Source organism: Lissotriton vulgaris, chromosome 2_1 (assembly GCF_964263255.1).
Source record: "Lissotriton vulgaris chromosome 2_1, aLisVul1.2, whole genome shotgun sequence".
NCBI classification, from domain to species: Eukaryota; Metazoa; Chordata; class Amphibia; order Caudata; family Salamandridae; genus Lissotriton; species Lissotriton vulgaris.
In genome coordinates this window covers 505,354,085-505,373,338 of record NC_141687.1, presented here as the reverse complement: position 1 = coordinate 505,373,338, position 19,254 = coordinate 505,354,085, and the positions used below count along the sequence as shown (strand labels likewise).

At 45.4% G+C, this 19,254-nt stretch overlaps 1 protein-coding gene across 1 annotated transcript in view; it reads left to right on the top strand.

The window, feature by feature from the left end:
- DNAH7 (dynein axonemal heavy chain 7) overlaps positions 1-19,254 on the top strand; it is a 1,812,153-nt gene that overhangs the window by 100,882 nt on the left and 1,692,017 nt on the right. Inside the window, exon 3 of the mRNA XM_086955398.1 lies at positions 9,658-9,763. Coding sequence (XP_086811524.1) covers positions 9,658-9,763 — 106 coding nt within the window. The remainder of the gene's footprint in view (positions 1-9,657; positions 9,764-19,254) is intronic.

Below are 19,254 nucleotides of genomic sequence, written 5' to 3'. Positions count from 1 at the left end.
CTCTTGCCGAAGCCTTAAAGGAATCCCAAATAGTTGCGAGAGATAGGGAATCAGTATTATTTCTTTCCAAGTAATCGGTAGAGAAGGAGCTAAATGCTGTAGTGTATTTGGGATCTAAAAGGAGTGTATTATTAAAGCGCCACCTTCTGTGAGCGTTAGTTCTGGAGAGTATATCAAAGCCAATTGAAACCAGTGCATGATCCGATAAGGGAATAGGGCCAATTTCTGCATGAGTAAGGGATTGCGAAATATTATGGGACACAAAAACATAGTCAATTCTTGATTGGGTGTGATGGGTTGAGGAATAGAATGAGTATTCTCTAGTGGTTGGGTTACAAAGACTCCAAGCGTCAAGCACTTTGTGTTGAAGTATAGTATGAGTAAAATATTTATGTGACTTGTTGGGCACTAAGGACACTTTTGAGTTTCTGTCTAAGAAGGATCAAACACCTGGTTGCAGTCTCAAGCCATAATAAAATTTTCTTCAATGCAGTGAGAAATATGCTTAGCCAAAGCAGGCCAAAAGGAAGCATCTCCGACTGTAGGTGCATAAACATTGAGAAGAGATACTAGAACCCCCTTTAGTGATAGTTTAACAATGAGCCATCTCCCTTCATCATCTGATTCTTGCAATAGCAACGTCAATGGTAAAGATTTACGACATAATATTACCACACCATTTAGTTTACCATCCCCCGGAGAGAAATAATCCTCACCCACCCTGCTCGTTTGTCGTTTCAGAGATTCAGTATCTCTAAGATGGGGTTCTTGTAAAAACAACAATATCAGCATTTAACTTAGCCAAGTGTGATAAAACTCTTTGCCTCTTGATAAGGGAATTTAGACCCCTAATGTTCCATGAAACTAACTTAAGGGACATGAGATATTAAAAAAGGGATAATAAAAGCTGTATAGAGTAACAATAAGATAAAAAGTCCAACAATAGAAAGATGCAAGTCTGTATTACAGAAGTCTAATTCATTGCAAAAACATTTTATAGCAATAAAAGAGATAGAAGAAAAAAGAGATGGTGAAAGAAGTCAAGATTTTGGAAAATATAGTGGGTATCTAAGCAAAATGCAAGAAGAGTTGAAAGGGTCAGAAATGGAAGAATCCAAGCGTAAGACATCAAAGTCGAATTTGTTGCAAAGACAATACGTATCATTAAGATAGGTAAGAGAGATAAGAAGGAGGTAAGTGGATTCATAACGTAGAGAAATGTAAAAAGTAGATAAACAAAGAGATGAAAGAGGAAGATAGTCCCATAAGAAGAAGTGAATGAAGAGGTTAGATGGTAGAAGAACAAAGTAGAAGTAAATACTACAACACAGAGAACAAAAGACAAGATAAGAAACAGAGCAGGGAAGGAAATAAGAGAATGTGTTGCGAAACACACAACAAAAACAAAACAAATACCATACCTACAAATGACATACCTACAAAAAGAAGATGCAGGAAGTTAAGTTGGGTTCCCTCTGGCAAGTGAAGTAGTTTAGGGAGGAAGGATTTGAAGAAGCAGAGTGCGTCTGATCTCTCAACTCCTTCTGCTAGGCCATGAATACGCAGATTATTTTGTCTATTGCATTTTTCGAGGCCTTCAATCTGTTTCTGGAGTGTAGAGACCAGAGAATGTAATTGAGAGACACTTATGCAAATCTCTTTTAAGGATGAAAAGGTATCATTAACTGCAGAGATCCTTGTGTCTAGTTGAGACCAGTTATCTGTTAAAACTTGCAGTTTGGTGTTAGTCTCTCCCATAAAGGGTCGAAGGGCCCGGATTTCCTCAAGCAATAATTCCATAGATACCGGCGAGACTGACTTAGGTGGTGACGGAGGGTCTTTTTTAAGACGTTTGGTAACAGATTTCCCAGGAGTAGCAGAGGAAGGCTCCATAATTATGTTTGAACACTGAGCCGAAGGGAATAAAGAGTTTTCAAGCCTACAGAATTCAGTAAAAATTCTTGATTTTTTTTATAAATATGTGCTTTTTGGATGTAGAGGGACGACCTGCCTTAGTTCTGCTCATAAGTCACTGATCAAGAACTCCTACTTCCAGTCAGCGATAAGAAAATGAAGGAAATTGTTGTCCAGGAGAGCTTTCTTAAGAGCACAAAATGGCCACTAAATGCAATCCTCACAACTCCTTCAGTGACCTAACTGCAGCAGAGTATTATGCCATGTTCAAATGTACTAAGGAGAAATTAGGTAGATTTCAGAAGCTGAGAAACATTGGGCACATCAGAATACGATCAATACCAGTGTTAGTTAAACATTTCATGCTTGTGTCCATTCAGCAGTGTGGAGCTGAAGATAAGTATTTTCTGAGACGGCTCGCCGAGAACTTAAAATGGCCACCAAAGCATATTTCTGCATATCCTACAGCAATCCTGAATCGCCCTCAATAACCTCCAATCCCAAGGAAATGAAACAAAATAGTGTAGCATCAGATGCTAGCAAAAGTCAAACACATAAAAAAGACATCTTGCAGAAGGCTTACCTTCAAATTAAGAAAAACGCGATTGCGGTAAAAATCCAAAATGGCGACCCCGAACTGCGTGAGCGAGATTAGTGAAAAACAGAAGAAAAAACTACTTGCTGGCAAAGAATTAGGGCGCCGAGGGTCTCATGATGATCCTTCAGGGTTCATCTGCCAGTAGCTGTCCTTCTTGAGTGGCGGGACAAACTGTGTAGTGCTTTCTCCGAAATCCATTGGAGAGCTTCACCTGACGCTGCCATCTCCGCTGGGCGCTCAGCAACACCCCCCCTATAATAATGATTTTAAAAGAAGAATTTCTGCTACTGAATGTAAAACGAACTCTTACAGAGTTATAACTTTTCAAAGCTCGCTATTTCTCTAGGACTATCAGCAAAGATCTCATTAGCAAAATCAACACCCACAGGTAGATGGATACCATAGCATAAGCCACAAAGCCAAGGAACAAGAGGAGCCCTGTTAATTAAGTTTCCTGAGACGTATCATAACGCTTTCATATACCCATCATCTATTGTCAAGAGAGAATTTATGCCACATAAAAACCCATGAATATTCCACTAAACTGCTAGCCATTTAGAAAGCCACTCCCTAGGAATAAACAGTAAATCCCTTCCTTGACCTTTCCTTTTGTCTGGCCTAGAAAAACTTGTTATGTTTTTCCTGTCTAATTGGGGTTTCTTTTTTATTTTTGAGGTGGCCACTTGCTCGGTTTGAGACAACTAGTTAGTTGGCATGCAACCTATTCAGATTATGTACTTAAAGTTATGTATAGGCCAGAAGCCCAGATAGTCATTATCAAACATTTTAAAGTTTGGAAAATTTGCCTGAGGGTCATATTGGCCCTGCGGCTAAGCACAGAGCCTGTTACAAGCCAACGATGGACAGAGAGATTTTAGTTAACTCTCTGATTTTTCCTTTGCTTCACGCATGCATTCAAGGAAAATAATGGTTCAAGTTATTGCCATTCAGCCCTGGACCTAATAAAAGGCATTTGAGGCTATTTCGGCAGAAAAGCCTGCACACAGTTTTGGAACTGTGACACAAGCAGTCAACAAAATGTTGTGAAATGGGGATGGCAAATTTTCTTTTCTTTTCTTCATAGAGATAACCAAACTTATTTCAATAGTTTGTATCACAGCAATAAGTTGTGCTTTTAAATGATTGCCTAGTTTAGCGGTACAAATAATATTGAAATATATTGAAAACCAAGAGCCGTATTACAGTAAGTGCCCCGGGGGCGCAACGGCCGTTTGCACCTGCTTTGCGCACTGCCGGGCCACTGTGGTATTAAAGAAGAGTGCGCAGACGCTTATGAGTCCCCTTCATTAATACCGATCGTGCTAGTGCACTTACAGCACCAGCGCTACCTTCAGGGGCGTTCCCTAATTTGCATGCAAGTGCAGAGGCAAAGAAGCTCTCAGGGGGCACACTCGCAGTGCAACTCACAGTGCACAACCTTATAGATGTGCCCCTGATAGCAGCCCACTGGAGGGGGGTTCCTGGGGATTCCCCAGACATCCCCTTTAAAATGCAGGGGGTTTGCTGCCTTTACAGTGAAACACAGAGTGGCACTCAATTTTTTCACATGAATGTGCCGCCCTTGGTGAAGCACGAATTTTCGGCTCTCCTGGGAACAGTGTATTCACCGTAATAGGGTGCACTTTCATTGTTTGCGCCTGGTGTACCTTTTAAAATATGCGCCCAGTGCAAACAATGAAAATGCTTAATGCGGCCCCAAATTAGGATTGCTTTGCAAGGTTTTCATGACACCTGGTGCTGTAATATGATGTAGGTGCATTTTCATTGTTTGCCCCAGGCGAACCTTTAAAATGGTGTGCCCGGCGCAAAAAAATAAAATGCTCCCTATTACCATGAATGGGTGCCCTGGGGGCAGCACATTCATGTGAAATACGGACCGGCTGTTTTCAAGCTTCTCTGAGTTTCACAGTGTAGGCGGCAACCCGCCTGCACTTTCAAAGGGGATTAGAGATCCCCATGCAGGCGGGTTAAGTCAGTGACTGCACCCGCCTGCAAGGGGATCTCAAGGGCCTTGCAAAAGTCTGCTCTCAGGAGGCGCACTGACAGTGTGTCACCTTTTAAATTGTGCACTGTCGGTAATACGGTGCGAGCGCAGGCGCAAAGTCAATTTCCTCATTTGCATGGGGCACGCTGGTGCTTTATGTGTGCCAGCACTGTCGGTATTACAGAGGGGGCCGCACAAATGTCTGTGTAACCTTCTGTAATACCAAAGTGCTCCGGGGGTGTGCAAAGCAGGCACAAACACTTGTTGCACCCCTGGAGATTTTTATGTCATACAGCCCCAGGCTAGAGAAATTCCTATGGATGGAACCTTGAGCTTTAACACTGCCCAGTGATGATTCTAATATGAGGCCAGATATCATCACAGAACACAGCTGTAAGGGCCAGATGTATGACCATTTTATTTTGCACCTCGCAATTTGACTACTTGCGAGGCGCAAAATAAAATGTACAACAGTGTGTTTAACACTGTTTGTGATTCCAAATGGGGTTGCACATTGCGAAGCTCATTATTATTAATGATCCTCTCGCAATTTGGGAGCCCATTGGGAATGACAATCCCTCCCAGGGATGGTGGCCTGCTGGGCTCAGCAGACCACTATGTCTGAGACTGCTTTGAATTAAAGCAGTTAAAAAAAAAAATGCAGCCCAGGAGGGGAAGGGAACGCCCCTTCCAAATAGCTAGTCGTAAAATCTATTTAGCGAGTCGCAAATACATTTTAACTCGCTAAATTGGCTTTGCACATGGTTCATGATGTTTTTGCATGAGCAAATGGGTTCGCGCCTGAGCAATCCTACCAACGTTATAATTTGACACTTGCTTGATGCACATATATCTCTGCAGCAAACATATGCAGTCTGTTATCTATCTTAAAACTATTGTGTTGGTGATTATTTAAGCCTGGACAGCTTTACTAACTTTTTCTTGTTATCAATTTTCTCCGGGGCCAGCCATTGTCCTGGCAGACCATCAATGTACTTTCATTTCCTATGATTCTACTTAAGTCTTCACCCTTCATCATGACTCTGTCCTGCGTTACTCTACTCCTGTTGGCTCCACCCCTTCATTACCCACATTCATCCTCTATTAGTATTTTTTTTATCTTTTACAGCACTAGAATGCATGCAAACTACTAAAGAACAAGTTCTTGCATGCTGTTACTTTATGGGTAATCACTTCAATGTGTAAATAGATGATTATGGCTTGCTAAAGTTTACAACTCTCCTCTTTTTGTGATCTACTCTTTCATAACCTATCACTAGTCTTAACCTACAACGTTGTCTTATGACCCACATCTTTTCTTTTAGGATCTGTATTTCTTCATCTCATGGGTGTGATATGCTCACTTATTTATGGGACACTACTCCTAATAGGGAATACAAATCCTATATGGCTCTCCTATTACAATAATATCACGCATGTCTTCTTCTATTCATCTAGGAATTGCTTTGTCTGTCTATAAGAGACCCATAGGTATTTCCTGGAGAAACACTATGAAAAATAAAAATTTTTTTGTAAATGTCCAAAACGTTGTACTCTCATTTATAAAACTAAATTGGCAAACACATTTCCACAAAGATTGAAAACTCGTGGAAGAGTTATGGCAAGTGTGCTAGACAAAAATAGTAATTTTACAACGTGTTTAATGTATTCTATTACTTCAACACAAGCACAGTAAAATATGTTATTGGTTCAAATAAAAAATAAAATATACCTTTAAACAATTTCTGTTTTGCTGCCAATCTGAAAAAAGTGTAACTAATGCAATTAAAAGAAGACATGCACGTTATGCAGGTATTTCCCTTGTTGTATTTCAGACTAGTTTGATGATTTCATATTATTTTGTTGCCATTGAAAATGCATCACAATGACATGCAATGGTTTTACTACCGGGTAATACCATGAACTCTGACGACTCAATGGCATCATTGTCACTGAGACTACATAGTTCATCAAGGGGGTAGTTCTCATGACCACTGGCAGGTTTGGACTATGCTTGGCCATAGTCTTCTCATCAATGGGGCAACAACCTTAGAATGCCGAGACAACGGCGAATGCCCTAGGAGCTGATCAGGGGCTGGCATCATTGACTAATAAATCCCAGCTGGGCATTCATCAACTTTTAACTAGGAGCGATCATGGACTGGGTACTTTCACTAACTGATCATACACGCCAAGGCATTTATCAATGCAGAGCCATGATGTAATCACTAATGAGATTCATGTACAAAGACCATGTATAAATATGTCTTAATGACTGAAGAATTCCACCCATATCTGGAAACTAGATGGTTTTCAGCTGGCTTGTCCTTTCTCACAAGATGCATATCACATGGATCTGTTTTTTTTAAAACCTTTATTTGTACGTTTTTTGTAACAGCAGCAGTAATGTTAGGAATCTATACAGTACACGGTGATACTTGAGAAAGTGCACAAACATGCATCCAATCGACTTCTGAGTGCATCATTTTCAGCACACCCCATTGCCTAGTGACACACCAAGCACGTATAGTTGAGCAGAACACTTTAAACTAGGGGCGGTCCCCTCCCTTACCCCGATCAATATCATCATCCACACTGATATCCATATCATCACTTCCATCCAACTTTATTCCTGTCTGTGGGTCTAAGAACACATCACACGCATCCCTGCATGCCTGGATATCTTCCTCCAGATTTTCGTTATGCCTGCTCAGTTTCATGTGCACCTCCTCAGCCAGCATCTACTCCTGTACATCTCTGTATCATTGTTCAGATCCAGGGGCACTCTGACCCATCCAGGTGATGTAATGTAAATGTAAATTGATACTTGTATAGCGCACTACTCACCTGCAAGGGTCTCAAGGCACTTGTACGAATACCACTGTGGAACCCATCCTGGCTTTCCCTGTGAGGCGTCCACTCCTGGGCACCCCCAAGGTGGAGGCCAGGCATCCTTAGCGTTGTGAGGGCCGTTGTGGAGATTAAGCAAGCTATTGCCCAGAGTTGCAGAGTGGGACTCCATGATTGGAATAGGCACCGAGGCGAGAATTATTAGGTCCGTGGAATTTTTTAGCCCAAGACCCACCGAGGCGGGGAATTGAACCCTGGTCCCGGGCTAGACCTCTGCATCAGGGTCTGCCGCTCTAACCATTGAGCCACACATCTCCACTCTGCCCTAGGCCAGGACCAGCGCCAATCGCCGAAATATGTCGGCATTTTTAACTCTTTTGGGATGGCAGACATATCCCAAAAAGCAGAGTAATGGTGTGCAGTCTAGTCAGAAGCGTGTAGTCCTCCTTAAGCCTGTTACTACCTGTGCCCAAAGGTCTTATATCGATCGACACCACTGCGCCAGATGCAGGAAGTCGCCCCGCTAACAATCCATCTTGGGCAACTGTCTGGCCATGAGCGGGATATGCAGGGGAGGCTCTTCGGAGTCCTATATGTTCTGTGAAGGAAATTATAGTGCACCAGCTTGAAGCCGGCATTGCAGGACGCAGTGTGTGTGACTTCACAAATGGCTGTCCACATTCGGTCATCTAACGGGGTGTCCAGATCGGTGTCCCATGCTTTACGTGCTCGGACTGGCATACTCACTATGTCTATTCTCATCGCCCTATAGAGTAGTGTAATCGAATGACGACCTGCACCGCAGGTCAGTAGAACATCTAATGTGTGTGTGAATAGTGGTGCAGGAGGAAATTTGGGCCATGTCAATTTAGCCACCTCAGTCAATCCAACATGATTGAGGAAATGCCCCGGTCCCAGTGCAAAAGCCTCATAGGCTTGTTCAAATGTTATGGAAAACTCGCCTGGGTACAGGCCCCCCAACAGTGTGCAACCACCATCCCTCAATGCCTGAAAAGACATATTGTGCATCAGCTGCCACACTGGTGCTAGTATCCAGACCAAGAGTTCTTGGTGAAAGGGGGCAGGCTTCAGGACCACTTCAACATAGGATTACCATATGTACGTTGTGTGTTGATTCCGGTTGGTACACTCGACCCTGACACAGAATGAATCCCCACTAGCATTCATCAGAAGTGATTAACAGTTCCCCTGATGAAGGGCTAAATTCAGCCCAAAATGCATTGGGATTGATAGGATTGAAACATCGGGATACTAGGATTGATGTATTAAATTGATGTACACATGGAACTTCTTTCAGAAACGAACCGAGTCATATGTTGATGACAAAATAAATCCTAAAATGATGAAACTAGAGAGGTGTGGCTCACTGGTTAGAGGCGGCAGACCCGAGTGCAGAGAACGGCCCGGGACCAGGGTTCGATTCCCGACGCGGCAGGGTCTTGGACCAGGATCAGCGGACTGATAATTCTCGCATCGGTGCCCACTCCGACCGGGGAGCACACTCGGCAACTCTGGGCATTAGCTTGCCTCATCTCTACAACGGCCCCCACAGACGCCAGGGATGCCTGGTTTCACCCTGGAGATACCCAAAAAGGGACCATCTCACAGGGAAAGCCAGGACGGGTTCCCCAGCAGTCTACAGCGCCGGGACACTCGGGTAGAGTAACTGTGCGCTATACAAGTATCCCACATTTACAAACTTTAACTGCATCACCTTTCGTTTGGATGTTTAACTAATGTGAGAAATCCATCTTTTTGGAGAACAATAAGCTGTGCATCAAGGGGACGTCTCCCTGGTGAGAGGAACGCATTTTGTAACTAGTTTCATACGCCCGTGGACCAGAGGGCGATACCCTTCATTACACGCTCAACCTGATTACTAGAAAAATAAACAGTTCACTCTGTGTGCAAATACCACTTTCCATATAACTTATCTAGTCTGTCCCATATGTCGGTGATGCGCCTTCGCACCTCCTGTTCCATCACATGGTTATGTTAATGTTGCCTTGAGTGAAACGATTACCAGAGAGTGCGTAGGTGATATTATAGCCTAGCTATGTTTCCATGTTTCCACCTTGTAATATAATTCCTCATCAGAAATCTTCCATGCAATGTCCACTCTCTCTACAGTTTATCTTCTTGTCTTCATCTTTCAGTCACCTTGGGATTGGTTTTGGAATGTGTTATACGGTTTAATTATGTTCCAAAAAACAAAAAATGAATGATGCTATTAAATTTAAATAATAACACACGTTTGTACATATTCCAGGTCTGTTCCAAACCACAATGGAATGCAAGTCCTCCCTCCTTTCTTTTGAGAGAGCAAAAAGATGATGATCCGGAACCATTGCATGAACCTCATGACCTGTCTCCCGGTAAGCAATGCACTTTGAATACATAGAATGGGGTTTGCTGTCTTTTCCGACTTGTTCAAAATCATTCGATTCCCATCAATCGGCAAAAACAAAGTGCTGGTTGTGTTCAAAATATTGGCTCTGTCTAGCACAAGGTATATTTAAGATGGAACATCTTTGACAAAACAACTTCTACTAAAGTTTGTTTATAGTTATTTATGAGCAAACCCATGCAGAGTCTGTACTATGCATGTGGGCATTTATAAATGGAATAATATACTCTCTGGCATGTTATATATTCATCTTAGTGCTCGTTGATTGTGAGGTGTGGATCCTGCTCTATCAAAACATAAACAACTCTTATCTGTTATGTTATGTTCTGTTCTACTTTATTTGTAAAGTGCATGTACACCAGATTGGTTTCATGGCGCTACTCTGAAGGGTGCTTAATCCTGGGATGTTACTCACATGCCTGTCTATATAACCATGTCTTTAGGAGCCTTCGAAAACTCATAAGGTCTGTGCAGGATCTGATTTCTAGAGGCAGGGAATTGCAATATCTGGGGCTTAATATGACAAACCTTGTTCCACTGAAACGTTTCAGTCTGAAGGAAGGTAGAGTCAGGAAATGCATATGGGCAGATCGCAGATTTCTGGTCGGAGTGTATCTTTCAATAGGACTGTCAATTAATTTGGGGCTTCTACCATTCAGGGACTTAATGATAATGCATCCCACCTTAAAGGCACATCTCTGAGTTATGGGGAGCCAATGCAGCTTCCTCAGAAGAGGAGTGACATGTTTACGCCTATTTTCCTGAAGAATCAGTCTAGCTGCCTGATTGTGTACCAGTTGAAGACAGTGGGTGAGATAAGCAGGAATGCCAAAGGATAGAAAATTGGCGTAATCTATATGGGATATAACGATAGCTAGGACTGCCTGTATTTTTGCTTCCTGTGTAAGGAACCTACTAATTTTCCTTATTTTTCTCAACTGGAAAAAGCACATTGAGATTACAGACCCTATTTGAGTCTTCATTGGGAGGTCATTATTAACTATGTCCCCCAGTGTTCTGGCAGATATTGAAGGGGTAGAGGGCTGTCCCAACTCTTTAGGCCAGAAACATGGACTCCAAGGATTTAAAGGACCTCCTGTTAGAATCACTACTGTCTTATCTGGATTTAACTGCAGATCGTTTCCTAGAAAGGAGCAGGTCCATTCAAGGGCTGAGCCTTGGATTCCTGCTTCCTTGACACGGTCGACCAGTATATTATGGTTGACAATGTCAAATGCTGCGGAGAGGTCCAGCAGCACCAGGGCCTGCAGGGAGCCCCTATCGACCTCCTCCCGAAGGGTGTCCAATACTGTCCGTATAACTTACTCTGTGGAATGGGCTGGACGGAACCCTGCTTGATAGGCGTCCAGATAATCGGAACGCTTCAGAAAGGCAGATAGACTTCTGGCCACATGGGCTTCAAGTAATTTGGCCAGGTAAGGTAACAAGGAAATAGGGCGGTAGTTGGTTAGAATTTGAGGGTTCGCCCCTGGCTTCTTCAGGAGGGGGATGACAATAGCTTCCTTAAATATGCCAGGTACATAACACTGGGACATTGACTCGTTCAGAAGGGACATAGCTGGGCCAGGGAGAGCAGTAAAGGCTTCCCTTAGGTTCCAGGGGGGCCGCAATCCCTAGGTGAGCCATATTTTACTTTTTTCAACAAGTCTAAAAATATTTCTTGACTTATTACTGGAATTTGTTCCTAGGTATATGAATTCTTAGGTATTGTTGGACATGCGGGCCTCGAACATAAAGAGATACTGGCTTGGATTTCTGCGGAATAGAAATCCTTCTTCCTTTTTTTATCAAGTATGGGTCTGGAAGTTGAGCCTCTTCTATTTATAGTTTCTTTTTGTTTTGTTATTTTGAGTTCACATCAGCCATTCAAGTTGGGATTCATTTTAAACTTCCTCTACATCTTGCATTTTATTAGCTTCTCTCAGACATCCTGTAACGCCTACCCTGACAGCCCCTGCTCTTTGTGCTCATACTCCCTGTATTCATTGTACTGCGGCCAAAAGGTAATCTACAACAGGTCAGGAAAGTGGCACATATTCCATGCCACATGTGCCACTGGGCATTGTCATAAAGTGCCATAAAATGCATCACGTAAGTTGGGTCAGGTTCATTTCTCTCTACCAGCCTGCAGTACAATCACCGTGAACATCATCTGCATGCTGGATATTGCACAGTGTAGTAACACCCTGTTGTTTCAGTTTTGTAAATGCAGCACAGCAAACATCGAAACAATATGTTATCTATGTTATAATAGGAAATGGCTCACTGAAATAAAAAAAGCCTTGGCAAAGCCCATCACTCTGGCTTATTGTTAGAGGAAGTCTTTATTAATAGGTGAGCTACTTTGTGCCTGTTGCCTCCAGCTGTCCTAGAGAGAAAATCTTATAATGAGGAACCATTTTGGACTAGAACAATATAGAACTGGGAGTAGGACTCCTTTGCTGAGCAGACTGCATAATAATGTGAAGCTGTGCCTTCAAAGAAGAAGGGACAAAAGGCTGTATGCACCCATCTCTTAAATCTGTGACTGAATAAAGCCATACACTCAACAACGTTATTACAACAGTAAACAATAACAAGTGAATAACAATGTGTCTTTATGAATGTATGAGGCATTCAAAAAGCACCAGTTCTTTGAGAAAACATAAATCAGTGTTCTATCCGGCATCCTTGGTGTGGTCTTCCTCGAAACACTTTGCCTTTGCCCCTCCTGTTTTTTTTATTAGTTTTTGTTGGCTTTAAGTTAACAGTGCACTTTACCACCGCTAACCTTTGCTAAAGTGCCCTCTCTTTAAAACATGGTGAAATTGTCCTACACCTAATTGGCATATTAAATTTACTTGCAAGTCCACTCAATAAAGTAGCAGTTTAAAACATGTCTCAGGCCTGTCATTGCAGCCTGTAGTGCAGTTTTAAACTGCAATCTCGATCGACAAAATACGCCTTTTGCCAGGCCTTAACGTTTGTTTAATACATTTAAGTCACCCCCTAAGGGACCAGAGGGTATGGTGCATTGTAATAAAAAGGTAGGACATGTGGGTTTAAGTTTTTTTTAATTTTTTGATAATCAACTTTATTAATTTTCAGAAGAACAAAAACATTGTTACAGCACACTTGAGCATTAGCCACTGGCTCTTCAGTGTGTACCGGCAGTGGTTGTGCGTAGACATGCATATCAGACCAGCTCCACAATGCAAAACAGTACATTCAATGCGTATAGGAAGACAGAAGACCCAATCACCCTAATTGATTTAACCATTTTCCCCAGACCCTCTTGTGTTTAGCTGGGCACCCCCTGGCCTCAAACAAGGGTTTTACTTTGGCCCACACCAGTCTACTCCCTTGCGCCATGTACTTACTCTGGGGGGGTTAGGTTGTGCCTATTTCCCTAGGAGTAATTTATCTGCTCGGGACCAGTCTAAGCCTTCCGTGACTCCCAGGATGAGGTGTAGGGGTTGTGGGGCACCTGGCAGCCCAGGCCGTTTGCGAGTTTGGATTCTATTGTGTCCCAATACAGGGTAAGGCAATGTGGTTAAAGTCTGCCGGCTTCTGTCCGCAGCGCGTGCAGTTCGATGAGGGACGGATGCCTGCCCTACAGAGGCTCTCCGGGGTCTGGCTGAAGTGGTATGGTCTTGGGGGCCATAAGGGCATCGCGCCAGTCTTCGTCCTCCATCTGAGCGGGTTCAGCATTGTTGGGCCATTATTAGTAAGTGTGCGGTATATCTAAGATACACTTCCAAATTCTCCATCATGACCTGCGCCTTGAGTCGACTGAATTTGGAAAGTGTGGTGCCATTTGATAGGTGGGCGCTGTGGGCTTGTCGTAGCTGCAGGTATTTGTAATATTGTGTAATATGAAGGGTGTAGCTCCCCTACAAGTCTTGCAACGTTCTAATATGATCCCCCTCCCATATGTCGCCCAATTGTTATATACCAATGTGGTCCCATCTTTTGAATGCCTCTAGTGCCGCCACCTCCCCCAGCCACATGCCCTCCCAGAGAGGTATCTGCTGACTCAGTTTTTTGTCCCATCATGTGTGTCTTAGGGCTGAACGTCAGGCCAACACAACCGCCCGCGTCACCGACGGTAGTGCATTGGGTATTGGACTGGCTGGATTTGGAGGAAGTCTGTATCTTTTTATTTCCGTTTTGTAGGCTGGGTCTGACCAGCCCCCGTTGAGCAGCCCAGTGGCTAAGTAATATAGATAGAGGTCTGTCAAACCTATGCCTCCATCTGAGGGAGGGATCCGGCATCGGTTGAGTGCTATACATGGTCTTGCACTTCAGCTGGTCCTGGAGGAGCCACCACGTAGACAAAATTGCCTTGTATGCGGACAACATCCTGCTCTTCCTGGGGAACCCGGCCCGCTCTGGCCCAGGTGTCTTCAGGCCCTCCAGGCCTTTTAGAGCGTGTTTCAGATCACTCGGCCCTGCTCCAGCATCTAGGTGATTCTCGCACCTCAACACAGAAGCTTAGTAGCCATGCTATCCAGCTCTTTCAACCAGCTTCATGGCAAGTGGTATTCTGAATGATCATCATCTTAACCAGGGCCACTTTTCTGGGTGTATTTAGAGGTAGGATATGCCAGCATCTGAGATCCTCTCTGGCCTTCTTGATGAGTGGGGTAATATTCAGTGCTAGTTCTAGTTCGGGAAGTAGGGCTATCCATATTCCCAGGTATTTAAACTACTGCTGCCTGATAGGAATGCTTGATTGCCAATCAAAACATTCCCTGGAGAGGTGAAGGGGCACCAAGGTTGATTTTGGTGAGTTGAGCCGGAGGCTCAATCACCTAGATGCTGGAGCAGGGCTGAGTGATCTGAAACGCTCTCTCAAAGGCCTGGAGGGCCTGAAGACACCTGGGCCAGAGCGGGCCGGGTTCCCCAGGAAGAGAAGGATGTTGTCCGCATACAAGTCAATTTTGTCAACATGGTGGCTACCCCAGGACCAGCTCTGGAGTAGGTCATCAGTTCAAATAACAAAAAAACACAGTTGATGGACAGAATGCAGATCAATGTCTTACATTCACCCCAGTACAAAGATCTGGGCCTAAATCCATCGTTTTTTTGCACTCCACACCACACTAGGTCAGACAATGGCTATATGCAAATCAGCCTTGGCCCTGTGCCTCATGGGACCAGTCCTGCCCGAACTACCAAGCTATGTCTTTCCTAGACCGGAATCAAGCATCCAAGGACCGGTTTCTGGCTATCCACTTTCATCAGCATGGATAGCTTGACTCCAGTGATGTGGAGAGCCTGGGGCTCACGTCTGAGCATACCCAGCCCACTCGGGTGAAAATTGCAAAAAACACAGTTGATGGATAGAATGTAAGACATTGTTCTGGATTCTGTCCATCAACTGTGTTTTTTGGGTACGAAGCCAGTCTGTGCAACAATTTCCTTTTATTGTCATCCCAGCCGTACCCTCGGGCGTCAGAGGAACGCTATAGCAACAGGGCGATTTAGCGAGGCTTGTTTAATCTCTTCGCGTATGATTGCAGGCTGCCTGTCATGTGAGTCATCCGGCACCCTGATTAAGCCAGTCTCCTGCGCCTTGAGAAGGGCCAGCCGGCTATTCTGGGACAACCCTTGTGCCTGGATCTGGCCTCTGGCTACTCCCCGGATAGTGGCTTTACTTGCTTCCCAGAGGGTGCTCGGGGAGGGGACTGAATCTAGGTTGATGAGCAAATATTGGTGTAGTTCTTATCCTATTGCTTTTTTGACCTTTCTGTTTTGTAGGAACTTGGCATTTAGCTGCCACACTGGTCGAAGTGTGTCAGGGGATTCACCTAGATGCAGGAGCAGGGCTGAGTGATCTGAAATTCCTTTGGAAAGGATAGCAATGTCGGTTATTCTATGACATTTGGGGGCGGGCGCGACGCCGGGTGGCTCCATTCGGCTCCACGTGATGTCGTCAGTGGCATCTGTTATGGCGTTGTGGTGCCTATATCGGTGCACGGATGTCAGTTCTTTTCTTTCCACGCCTGTTAGGCGCCGATCCGAGAAGAGCAACCCCTCTGCTGCTATTTGGCAGGCTTTTTCTCGACTTTTGTCAAAATGTTACGACTTTGTGTGCATGGGATGTTTGGTAGAAAAACAGGTTTTTTTGGGGTGGGAATATTTTTTATTGATAACATTGGCTGGGCTTATGACAGATAAAAGGTAAGAAAGACAGGTTTTAAACCTTACGGGACTTGTTCCTGAATGATGTCGGTCACCGATCCCCTGCGCGTATGTCAGTGGTGTCTTGAACGCGACCATGATTCAAAGTCGTGTTCAGACTGTCCGGCAATGGCCCCGAAGACCTTGAGGGAACGATCGATGTAGTTGGTTGCAGCCTGGAAGTCGACATCGTCAAGCGAGACTCCGAGGAGGTCACAGTTCCATTTGAGGAAGAGGAGGACATGGGACTGCTCATGGAGCCCTAAGTCCTCTTCCTCCCATTCGAGGTCATCTGGACACTATGGGAAGAGGAAGAGGAAGAGGAACAAGAAGAAGAAGACTTCCAAGTGGGCTTCGTCTTCACCTCAGTTGGCGTCCGTCATCGAGAAACGCTCTAAGCACGGTTCTACGGAGCTGAAGCCACAGTCGACTCTGCGCCTCCCCCCCACTTTCCAGGAGCCGGAGCGACTCCTGCTCAAATGAGAGAGTTTTACAGGGCCATCCGGGTCGACCCCAGTCCTGCCAACGCGACCTCTCCTGGTATCAAATCCGAAGTCTGTGCCTGCGATGTCGCTGATACCTGTTGGCGGCACAAGCCCCATCCGCATCCCCGATGACACAGAGCTGCAACGGCGTTGAGCATCACCATTGCCGACATCGACAGAACCCAGGGCTTCTATGTTGTCGCCTGAGCACTTTGTGGATGTGCTGGGCTTAGGAGTGGAATGGGAGTAGTCAGGAGACCCACTAGAGAACCAGGATGTCTCTGAGGATACAATGGACTGGTATGGGAAACTTGGGGAAGCCAATGATCTGGATACTTCCCCAGACACTGGCATGCTCTCTCTGCCTGCAGTCGCTACGGAGGGGGGGGCGTCCTATGCCACGGTGGTTAAAGGGGCAGCCGAGGTCCTTGGACTGGAGCTGCCCTTAGTGCAGGTCAGGATTAATATTCTGACCGAAGTGCTTCAACCTGGGGCTTCCACCTCTGAACACCTATTGCCCTTTAATGAGGCACCTACGGACGTCCTTCTAGGAACATGGTCCAAGCCTATTACAGGGGCTTCTGGGAATAGGACGATTGCACGCCGCCATCGCCCAGCTCCAGGTGGCCTATAGATCCTCAGCCAACACCCCACCCTAGAATGTTTGGTGGTGCAGGCCTCTACTTCTGAGGGCGCTTTCCCTTGTGCATCTCCGGATAGGGAATAAAGAGACTGGACTCATCGGAGAAGAATATGTTTTCTTCCTCCAGTTTGGCACTGCGGTCGGTGAGTACCTCATGCTTATTGTGCCATTTCTCCCACTCTCTTTGGGAGACAGTTACGCAGGTGCTGCCACAAGTCCCAGAGGAGGTCACGGCTGTGCTCTTCCAAGCTGAAAAGGACGGGAGAGATGCAGCAAAATTCTCCATAAGGTGTGGATTAGATATGACCGATTCGCTGAGCAGGTCGATTTCAACGATGGTGGCCTTCAGGCGAAACGCTGGGCTTCATAAATTTGGCTTCTGGGGGAAGTCCAAGCTAATTTGATGGACATGCCATTTGATGGAACCCACCTTTTTTGGGGTAAAGGCAGACTCGGCCCTGGTCAGGTCCAAGGACTCTCAAGCTACAGCCAGATCCTTGGGATAGTCCTCCACTCCTTGTGGCCAGTCTTCCTTTTGCCCCTTTCGAGGCAACGGAATGGGTTTCCAGCTGCGTCGGCCCTATCCTAGCCACTGTCCCGCAGAGACTACCCAATCTGTGCGTGGAAGTAGATGCAGTACATTCCGTCCTAGGAATGGAGGCCAGAAGTAGTCTACAACACTTGCCCCAGCAGCCGCAGCCTCCAAGCACTCCTAGGCTGATTCTGCAGGACCACACTACTCCAGTGGGTGGGAGAATTCGTCATTATCTCCCGCGTGGAGATCTGTGACATCAGACAAGAGGGTCTTGCAGATCATCCAGGAGGGCTATTCTCTTCCTTTCCTCTCTTTTCCTCCTACTATTCTGCCGAGTCAGAAACGGCTGGTGGAGGATCATTTAAAGCTGCTCCAAGAGGAAGTTACAGCTCTTTTGTCCTAAGGAGTTATAGAAAGGGTCCCAGTTTCAGAAGTAGGCCATGGCGGTTATTCCCACTACTTTCTGATTCCAAAGAAGAACAAGGGGCTACAGCCCATTTTGGATCTTTGGACCGTAATCTCTTCCTCAAAAAGAGAAATTCAAAATGCTCACTTTGGCTCAGGTCAGACCAAGAGGACTGGATGGTAGCGTTGGACTTGCAGGATGCATATTTTCATATTCTCATCCTGCCGGTCCACAGGTGTTACCTGCGGTTCAAGGTGGGCTGCGTGCACTTTCAGTTGACTGTGCTCCCCTCCGGCCTTACCAGTGCCCCCGGTTGTTCACCAAGGTGATGGCAGTGGTTGCTACTCATCTGCGCAGGTTAGGGGTGTCAGTCTTCCCCTACCTCAACGGCTGGCTGTTGAAGCCGTCCTCGCCCCAGACAGTCGTCTCCCACCTTCAGACTACGGCGAACCTCCTGCATTCGCTGGGCTTCTCTATAAACATGACGAAGTCACAACTGACTCCTTCTCAGACGCTCCCTTACATCAGAGCTGTTCTGCACACAGTGCAGTTTTAGGCTCTCTGAACACCTGGGCAGATGTTCTCAGCCGTCAATGCCTGACGGATCATGAATGGCGTCTCCAGTCTGAGGTGGTGCAAAGTCTCTTTCAACAGAGTGGAGAAACTTGGTTAGATTTGTTCGCCTCTGAGGAGAACGCGCAATTTCAGCAGTACTGCGAACTGGAGTTTCCAAGACGGCTATCGGTTGGTGACTCGTTTCGTTCCATGTGGTGCTCAGGTCTGCTTTATGCCTTTCCGCCCATACCACTCCTGCTCAGGGTTCTGAAGAAGATTAAGAGCGACCAGGCCCAAATAATTCTTGTGGCTCCGGACTGGGCAAGGAGTAACTGGTATCCAGAACTTCTGAGAATGAACATTAATCCTCAGATCAGGCTGCCCCTTTGGGAGGATGTTCTGTCGCAGCAGCAGGGGAGGGTTCTTCACCCAAACCTGTCAACTCTGCACCTCCATGCTTGGAGATTAAGTGGCCATGGTTGATGGCATTTGACCCTCCTCCCGAAGTCTGCAATGTTATTCTGGAGGTCAGGCGGCCCTCCACTAAGCAGGTATACACCTGCCATTGGCAGAAATGTATATTATACTGTACAGAAAGGTCCATTGACCCTCTTTCTGTTTCTATTTCTACTGTTCTTTTATTTGTTTT